The 9,079-nt window shown below is 36.6% G+C and overlaps 1 protein-coding gene across 2 annotated transcripts; it reads right to left on the reverse strand.

Moving 5' to 3' along the window:
- Positions 1 to 279: 279 nt before the first annotated feature.
- LOC110100634 (CBL-interacting protein kinase 18-like) lies at positions 280 to 5,384 on the reverse strand. Of its 2 annotated transcripts, none has more exons than XM_020828229.2 (2): positions 5,218 to 5,384; positions 280 to 2,084 (listed from the first exon to the last, which is right to left on the reverse strand). In XM_020828229.2, the coding sequence occupies exon 2, from the start codon at positions 1,738 to 1,740 to the stop codon at positions 418 to 420; it is 1,323 nt and encodes a 440-aa protein (XP_020683888.1). In that variant the 5' UTR covers positions 1,741 to 2,084; positions 5,218 to 5,384; the 3' UTR covers positions 280 to 417. The 2 variants fall into 2 exon arrangements, with proteins under 2 accessions (XP_020683888.1, XP_020683889.1); XM_020828230.2 differs by having other exon boundaries at positions 5,223 to 5,383.
- Positions 5,385 to 9,079: the final 3,695 nt, after the last annotated feature.

Consider the following 9,079-nt stretch of genomic DNA (forward strand, 5'->3'; position numbering starts at 1 on the left):
GCTGATGAGCCTTGCCATATTAACGGGGGTAGGATTTAAAAATAGCTGAGGGATGGCAACTTTATTCCAAACTAGCCAAAAAAAAATCATTTAATTTGCTAGATATAAAATCAATATTTTATTTTTATTGAATGGACAACAAGCTCGTTGAAAACAATTTCTGCGATTTACTAGGAAACCAATTTGGACTCGATACTAACCCTGTTCAAATAAATTGAAGACCCTTTTCATAACCTTTATCTAGGATAATTTACGAATAGCCTAAATGAATACCATAAAGAACCAAATCTATCTATGAGGCTCTCGTTGATATAAACTCGCAAAGTAAAAAAGATCCATAGAGCAATATTATAAGCTAGACAACAACAAATAACAACAACAGAGAAGTACTAGAAAGCAACAAAATTCACTATATAATCAAATCTGCAGCTGCTGTAAATACCCTTGATCACCTCGCCAAGTCCAAATTATGTCTTTAAGGGCAGGCCTAATATCCTCCTTACAGAGTTTCTCATACTCCAGAGTATCTCCATCAGTCATCTTCAGCTCAACCATGTGAAATGAAGGGGTGATCTCAAATATCTCAGCATCAATAGCTAAAACATCCTTTCTTCCTTTCTTTGTTACTTCCATTTTCATGATCCCACCATCCTTCTTCTGCACTTTAAACTTCAGGCTTTTGGCAACTTCCTCGAGCTTTGAGATAATGGCTTCTGCAGGCAGCCAAGAAGTGAAACGTGCTTCTTTTCTGCGGTCAAGCTCCACAAATAAACCGGAAAGATCAAATCCATCAGAAAGAGAGATTATATCAAATGCATTCATGCTTGTTGCCTTCATACTATCCTCTTTTTGCTCAACCTGACTGTTGCTACCACTGGAGCTAAAAGTTGAGATAAGAGCAGTAGGAATCTTTTCTTTTGACTCAGCTTCAAATCCCTTTCTAAACCATGAATGTGACATAATTTTAACAATTGGGATTCTGGTACTTGGATTTGGGTCTAAGATCTTTGACAACAACTTCCGCGCTTTAGTAGGAAACCAATATGGACATCTAAATTCAGCCTTCTCGATCTTCCTGTACATCTCCATCAAGTTTGTATCATGGAAAGGCAGATAAGCAGCTAAGAGTACATAGAGAATCACCCCACATGACCAAATATCAGCTTTAGCTCCATCATAACCTTTCCTCCCAATCACCTCAGGAGCAACATAAGCTGGAGTTCCACAAGTAGTGTGCAGTAAACCATCCTGCCTCTTAGACTCCACAAGAGCACTCAAACCAAAATCTGAGAGCTTTAGATTACCAGCTTCATCCAGGAGGAGGTTTTCAGGTTTTAGATCACGGTGATAAACACCTCTGTTGTGACAAAATTCAACTGCACTGATTAACTGTTGAAAGTATTTTCTTGCAACATCCTTCTCAAGCCTGCCCTTAGCAATCTTGTTGAAAAGCTCACCTCCTTTGGCATATTCCATCACAAAATAAATCTTGTTTTTTGTAGCCATGACTTCATAAAAGTGTACAATATTTGGATGCCTCACCAATCTCATTATTGATATCTCACGTTTGATCTGATCCATTAGCCCGGCCCTGAACGCCTTTCCTTTGTCAATCATTTTTATAGCAACACATTGGTTAGTAATAACATTCTTGGCGTAGTATACTTTCGCAAAAGTTCCTTGTCCCAATAATCTACCAAGTTCGTACTTATGCAACAATAAACACCCTTTATTCACCATTATTATTTGATAGATTTACGTCAAGCAGCAGAACAATTTAAGCACTCTTCTCTTAAACTGAGTTTTAATATTTAGAGAAGCAGAACTTAAGAGACTAAGCTTTCAACCATCCTCCACAATCTCATGATCTAACGTGACAAAGGTTATTGTACTATTTAATTTATTGTGTGTGAGCTCAAAGAATGAATCCCATTTCAAGGAATTCTGACCATTTATATAAAAAAGCAGAGCCACAACAGATGGAACTACTCTCTCGTTAACTATGGGAAAGGATTTCGTAAGCAAGCACATCTTTGAACATTCCCGGGTATTTATCTTTCAGCTGCTGTCTTAATGACGGCTACCTGTAAGAAATATAAAGCCAAATTGAATTTCCATAAATAAAATCTGAAGCATAAATCAGCTAGCTCTACGATATACACCGCTTGGTATTCTAAACAAAGAAAAAGAAATAATAAAGTGAAAAAAGAATTGCTGGCGGGCTTTGAGATACTTTATGTGCAAATTTTAATTTACTATATCTCTTTGTATTTGGTTCATCGTTCCATAACAATAACACATATATGCAATGTGTTTAATATGCTGGTGGAAATTGCCTAAAGATTATAGTATTTTAAAACTTTTAGGGGGGGGCAATTGCCCCCTTGGGGTCAAGGGGGTTCCGCCCCTGGTTGGTCATACCAGCAACTTTCATGGTAAGCACCACGGACCTAGAAAATTTCATTAGGGCAACAAAAACATACCAAGCAATCGTGCGCGCTCCTCCGGCTTGCCCGTCTTCCCTGGGCACTCATATGCGCTCCAACTTGTGACTTCGCATGAGCCACCATTCTTACGCACTACTGCCTCCCACACGGTCCACTATGAGGTTCTTGATCCACTGCTCCACACACCAAATCTGATCGACCCTACTTGCTGATTTGCCCATGTTTCGAATCGCAGGCTCCACCTCAAAAGATCTAACCAGATCTATAATCAAGAATAGGAATGTCTGCCTCCTACACCAGCTAGAGCGGCATTTCCTGAATCTGCGGTCTTCAATCCGCCTCTCACACACGAACAAGCCTGTCAATTCTTCCTCTGCCTTCGCCCCAAGCGAAAGTATACATGAGTTTCGTCGACCCTACGACATCCTCCCCTACAGCCACCCCACTCTACATCAATCCCTGATAGCAGCTCCGAACTACGACATCGCGCATCCGCACAGTCCCCGCATGGATCTGCCTCGCGCCCATGCACAAGCGGTCAGACTCGGCCTCCATATTATCCGCGAACATCCCGCGCTTTGTGGACGATCCAGATACTTTCGATCAGATTCACGTAAGCAAGCCGCACATGCTTTGAGCCTCTGTTCGCACCCAGGCCCTGCAAGGCCTACTTCTTCTACGCTCGTGTGTCAGGCCTTGCTTCCGTCTTCTTTGCTTGATCGGCAAGAACAAGACCAAAGTCTTACTCCTGCGCAAGACTACGCTCCATGCAACCAACCCGCCTTTCCTGCGTGTTGATCGCGATTCACGATTCCATTCACTATCTGCTCTCGTTTCTTGATATAACCTTTCTCCTAACTCGAGATCGCCTCCATCAGGCTCTGATATCAATTTGTTGGAATTTCTTGAGTAGGCCGAAGTTCTTGTTGTTCTTGGATTGAGAGGGAGAGGGAGAGAAGAGAGGGGGAGAGGGAGAGAAGAGAGGGAGAGAGGGATTTTGAAGGAAAAATAAACTCAACTTTATTCAATTTTCCTCCCAATATATAAACTAGCCAAGTTAAGTATAGATAGACTAGACATTGGTATGGTGTCTTGCGGAGAAACTTAAACTAAAATTAAATCTAGACCAAACCTAACAATTTATGCTATCCAGGATCGTCGACAACCTTGTCATTACTCATTTCAGCTAGGTTGCAATCGGTGTGAGCCTGGACCAACCTCAATGACTATGATGTTGCTTTTGATTTCAATAGCTTAATGAGCATCTAATAATAAACTCCCTCTAGCTACTAGGAGGTGAACCATCTTTGCACTAAATAACATTAGTGTAGGTTTAGATTTGGGGAAAGCCCAGTGATTTTTTTTTCTCTCGAAGGGGCTGTTTGGCAACAAGTGGGATTTAATTTTAGTGGAATTTAATAAATGCTGTAAATCCAAATTTAGTAAATCCTAAAAGAGTTAAATCCTAAAAGGTGTTTGGTATGTCATATGTTAAATCATGAGAAACTATTTGATAACATATTGCAGGATTTATGACAGTTAAAGATTTAAATGTGAAGAATATAATTAGAAATTAAAAAATAAATTTATAATTAAAAATAAAAAAATTAATGTATTATGAATTTAATAAGATGCTAAGTACAAATTATCCATTAATTATTATTTACACTATTAATTATATATTTTTAATAATATATATTTTAAGTTATATTAATTTAGTTAATTATATTAATGTTTATTTCTAATTATATTTCTAATTATTCAATTAAGTTAAATTAGATAATTAATTTATAAAACTATTAATAATTTAATTTAATTACTTAATTATTAATATTTAAATTATATTAATTAGGTTAATCAATTAATAACTTAGAGCCGTCTAGTGTTTGCCTTTCATCTTCTCTTGTCGTCGTTGCTGTTCGGCTTCGTTGCTTCTTCGGCCCCTTGGTGGCAGTTCGACTTCGCTCCTTCGACGACTTTCCCTTCCTCTCGGATCGGAATTTACGACATTTTGATCGGAAGCAACAACGGGAGTTCGCTGGCTGTGAAGGTAACTTTCTACCTCTCGCGCGCTTCTTCGGCCAAATCCCATAAATCCGCCGAACCGAGGGATTTAGTAAATCCCGGATTTAAACTGTAAATCCGTAAATCCGGGATTTACCGAATCCCGGGATTTAACGCTCGCTCTAAAACCGCTTGGCTGGATTTAGCGTAAATCCGACTTAAATCTAGGAAGAAATCCGATAAAAAACAGCCACGAAAGTTTTCCAAGTAAGAATATTACTTTTTTTGATTGTGCATGTGGATTTCTAAGTTGAGATAGCTTAAAAGTCACCCATCTTACAAATAAGGAAAATCTCTTCTGGATGGCAACAACAATATTTGCCTTGTTTAGATTTCTTTTATTTTATTAAGCTATTTGTGATTTCTTGCAGTGTTTTACTTCCAAAAGAGCATGATTTTGACCCCTACCTCTCCTACGGATTACACTTAACAGCAACCAAATGGATTTTAGAATAAAATTTGAATGAGGGAATTAGGAAGGTTACAAAAAATTTGATTGGCCTAATCCTACTTGCGACCTAATAACCCTAATCCTACTTGGCTCATAATCATTAAAGTCATTACAACATCAAGTACCAAAGAAGCATATCTTTTGAAGTTCTTTTCTAATAAACACAAAGGAAAACATAAAAAACCCATCAAATTCTTCTCAAATTCACAGAAAAAAAGAAAAAAAAAGTTTGAAGGAAACGAAACGGACCCTTACCTTACCGTCGGTGACCGACTGATCCTGAAAGTTGTGCTCCGAATCTCCCAAAGCCCCAGCCGAGAGAGAGAGAGAGAGACGACAGTGATAAGAGACTGAGAAATACGGAGCCCAAAGGCCAACTTTATTTGGTATTCGAACCGCCTTTCCTTATGTTTTCCTCCGTGTGAATTTCTTCTTAAAGCCCTTCGACATTATTATATTTTCCGTTTCGGTATTTTGGATTCCAACAGCCTTCCGACAGAACGTAGTCAAAATTATGGAAATAAATTTTTTTTTTTTGGGGAATTGGAAATAAATTTTTGACTTGGGCGCATCTAATGTTTGATTTATGTAGATTTTGAATCTTAAATAAAAAAAATTTAAATATCCGTGTAAATTATATTAATGCTGAAGATTCGTCAATTTAGTATCTAACTAAAGATTTTTTTTTTTTTTAGATCGCCCGCTACCATCCTTATGACAACATTTAATTAATTGTTCGGTGAGCCTATCAGCAATCAACCTTATATATATAGGACCCGTAATTATTTTATTTTCTCACGACTCAATCATGCTAGCCAACTAACTCAGCTAACCCTGTGGGTTCTAACTAAAGAGATTAACTTGAGCTTTATTTGTGCGAGTAATAACTTAGAATATTACAAATATCTTAGAATATAATTGTTTATAGGCAAGTTGACTCCGACAGCATAGATAAGATCCAGAAGAGTTTTACGTAATAGATAGACATTGCTTCCTTGGCTGCTGTATTGCTACAAGCTTTTTCTGTTTACTATAAAAATGTCAATTGACAATATTTATCTTATTTTCGTCCGCGAACTATTCAATGGACGTTTTATTTTTTGTTTGCTTTGAAATTTTTTAGTAAATTAAATGTAAATAAACACATATCACAAATATAAATTTTAATAAATGGCATAAAGTTATTTTTTAATAACTGAGGAATGCGTCACATTTTAATTTATAGTTTATTAGTTGAAAGATTATATGCTTGAGGCTTTTTATGTATTTGAGTTTGGATTAAATTTCTTCAAAAATTTAAAATTAAAAAAAAAAAGCTCATATTTAATAATTATAGTAAAAACCTTATAATAATGCAAAACGGAAGCCTTTTAAACATGCTAAAATTCTTGTGGATAAGGCAAGCGATTGATTCCTGTTGAGATGGCTGAGCGTGGATCCTATCAACTGCAATTTTATATAGAAAAAAATATTTCCCTAAAATTTGACTTATCTATCAGGCAATCTATAAACCAGAAATGCAAAAACTAAGGGCTCGAGCGGTGTTAAGTTGGACCGGTCAAATAAGACCAATTTTAAAAGGTATCTAATAATTTTAAGGATTATATATAAATTATATAAAAATATTCTTACATAATTTTCTTTTTCAAAATTATCTTATTTTTCACCCACCTTAACAATATTCAATCTCATTCCACTTAAGAATATCTATTCCCCCTCTCAAAACTTACCTTTGACACTCTACTCCTTGTTCAAGCATCTCCAAAATTATAACTTTTTAACTCTATTAAAGTGTGAAGATCTCACTATAGTTATATTTTTTGGGGAGAAAATATTATTATATTATTATGCTCAAATCTTGACATCTAGCCAAAAAGCTCTTTTGTCTTGTTTGGATAAATAGTTGTCATCACTATCACCATCTTGTATTTGAAATCCATTCTCTTGGATGCTACGTATAAAATAAATATCATCATAATGCTATCTAGATCTTAGGCACACACTTGTGTTATTTGAGATACATTCTCTGGTAAGAAGATGAGAATATTGAAACATGCAAGCTTCACACACCAATGTTATAGTAGGCATAACTTTAGGGATTGTATTTTGGCTACAATTTTTTTTCCAAACAAAAATTTCATTAAAATAAAATGATATAGCATAAGACCACAAACATGGCAACATCAATAGGATTACAATTAATGAAAAAGAAAAAGCAACAACAGCAAAACAAATTGAGAGTTGAATAGACAAAATCAAAAAATCTCAGACACAGACTGACACCTAGTTGTCAGGGAGGGGCCATCCATAGAGGATAGACAAACCATCCAAATCGAGAAGCAGCCACCAAGGTTGCCAACCAAACTTGGCCATCCAAGGCGCATGAAGCATAACTGCTTCATCATCATCCATTCTGATTCCAACCCAGCATCACAACCAAAGCAACGAAATTCAGAATAAAATCAAGCAGCACATACAAAAAAACTTCCAAAAAAAGAAAGTCATTTCTGCTTGGATTTTCATTTGTGTTGCATAACAAAATCATCGAACGAGCCCATTTCTAGGTTGCTATCAATAAAATCCTCCCCACTAGCAACCGACATGTCATCATGCAACCAATCACATTGCAACCAAAAAGAATTTCTAACAACATGGGCTAACAAATTAGCATTTGAAACAACAGAAATAGGCACATCCACTAAAGGCATCCCAACACTTGCCTCTCCAACCGCATCCAAAGCTTCTTCACCACTATAAAATAAAGAAGTAGAATTATCAGCAGACAACGCCGCACTATCAACATAAATCGGACTATCACTAAGATTAACACAATAATTATTATGAGTCATTGCCACAAGGGCAGGAGCCACATTAGGAGAAACAACATCATCCACAGCACCATAAACCACCAATTCCCCATTTTTTACGGGAGAAATACTAGAACCAAAAGCAGTAGCAGTATCATGGGCTGTAGGGGAGAGCTCAGGGCAAGATAGAACGTGCCCGACAAAAGGCACACCCACATCACAACCATTAACAACAAGGATAGGGGAATCCAACACAACAACCGAATCCACCAAAACAACAGAAGGACCACCCAAAAAGGCAAAGTAAGAGGAGAAACATAAACAGGAGAAACAATAACATTAGAGCGTGCAGGCAAACTAACCGGACCAGCACCCTCATTCCCAATACCTGCCAGAGACAATGACTGACCCAAAGGATCATGAATAACCACATCCACATTAACACCACTACCAACATTCTCCAGAATAACATTTTCAATCCTAAGAGGTAAACTAAGCTTTGTAGAAGAAACAGGAATGAGGGCAGGGGGTAGAGAATGACACTCACCCCGAATATGGCCAATAGCTTTACACAAATCACAAAAAGGGAGGAAAATCCTCCATTTGCACATGCTGGAATAACCCAAATATATTATCTGAACTGAGCCAAACTTTATCATGATAGTTCTTCGTAATATCCAATTCAACTAGAACACGGGCCAGGGAGGGACGCGAGACAACAGAGGTGGTGTTATCAACTTTAAGAGGGTGGTCAAACAAAGAACCCAAAGCATGACATACTATTTAATTCGATGGTGGCAATCGAGAGGTGGTCCAATGATAGTGTCGATTGGGTGATTTTCCAACTATAGCAGTTGGGTAGCGGTTTGATGGTAACAGGGATTCTTTTAATATTCTAGCTCTCTCCATTTAAAGAAATTTAGAGGGATATTCTTCGTCAAAATATTCAGACTCCAAAAGCACCATCGAATAATATGTATTAATTCTTGTTATTATATATTATTCTTTGTACATTTTATGTATTAATCCTTAATGATGTCAAAGTTTGACAATCTTGGGCTTGTTGGGTCATCTCGTAGAGAAGCTCGATTTGATTATAACCACGCAAAATTTGGTGGTAATTTATTGCCTTATTAAATTTCACGAATTTTCTAATTATGCTTGGATTCATTTTGATTCAAATTAGATTACTTTTGATTTTGTTGAATTCATCTCAACTCTGATTTTATTGAAATCAGTATTCATATGATATTAAATTTGAAATTTAAAGTTTTCAATTTCAATATATATTAAAATTTGTATTTGATTGA

Source organism: Dendrobium catenatum, unplaced genomic scaffold, assembly GCF_001605985.2.
Source record: "Dendrobium catenatum unplaced genomic scaffold, ASM160598v2 fragScaff_scaffold_1056, whole genome shotgun sequence".
Lineage (NCBI taxonomy): Eukaryota > Viridiplantae > Streptophyta > Magnoliopsida > Asparagales > Orchidaceae > Dendrobium > Dendrobium catenatum.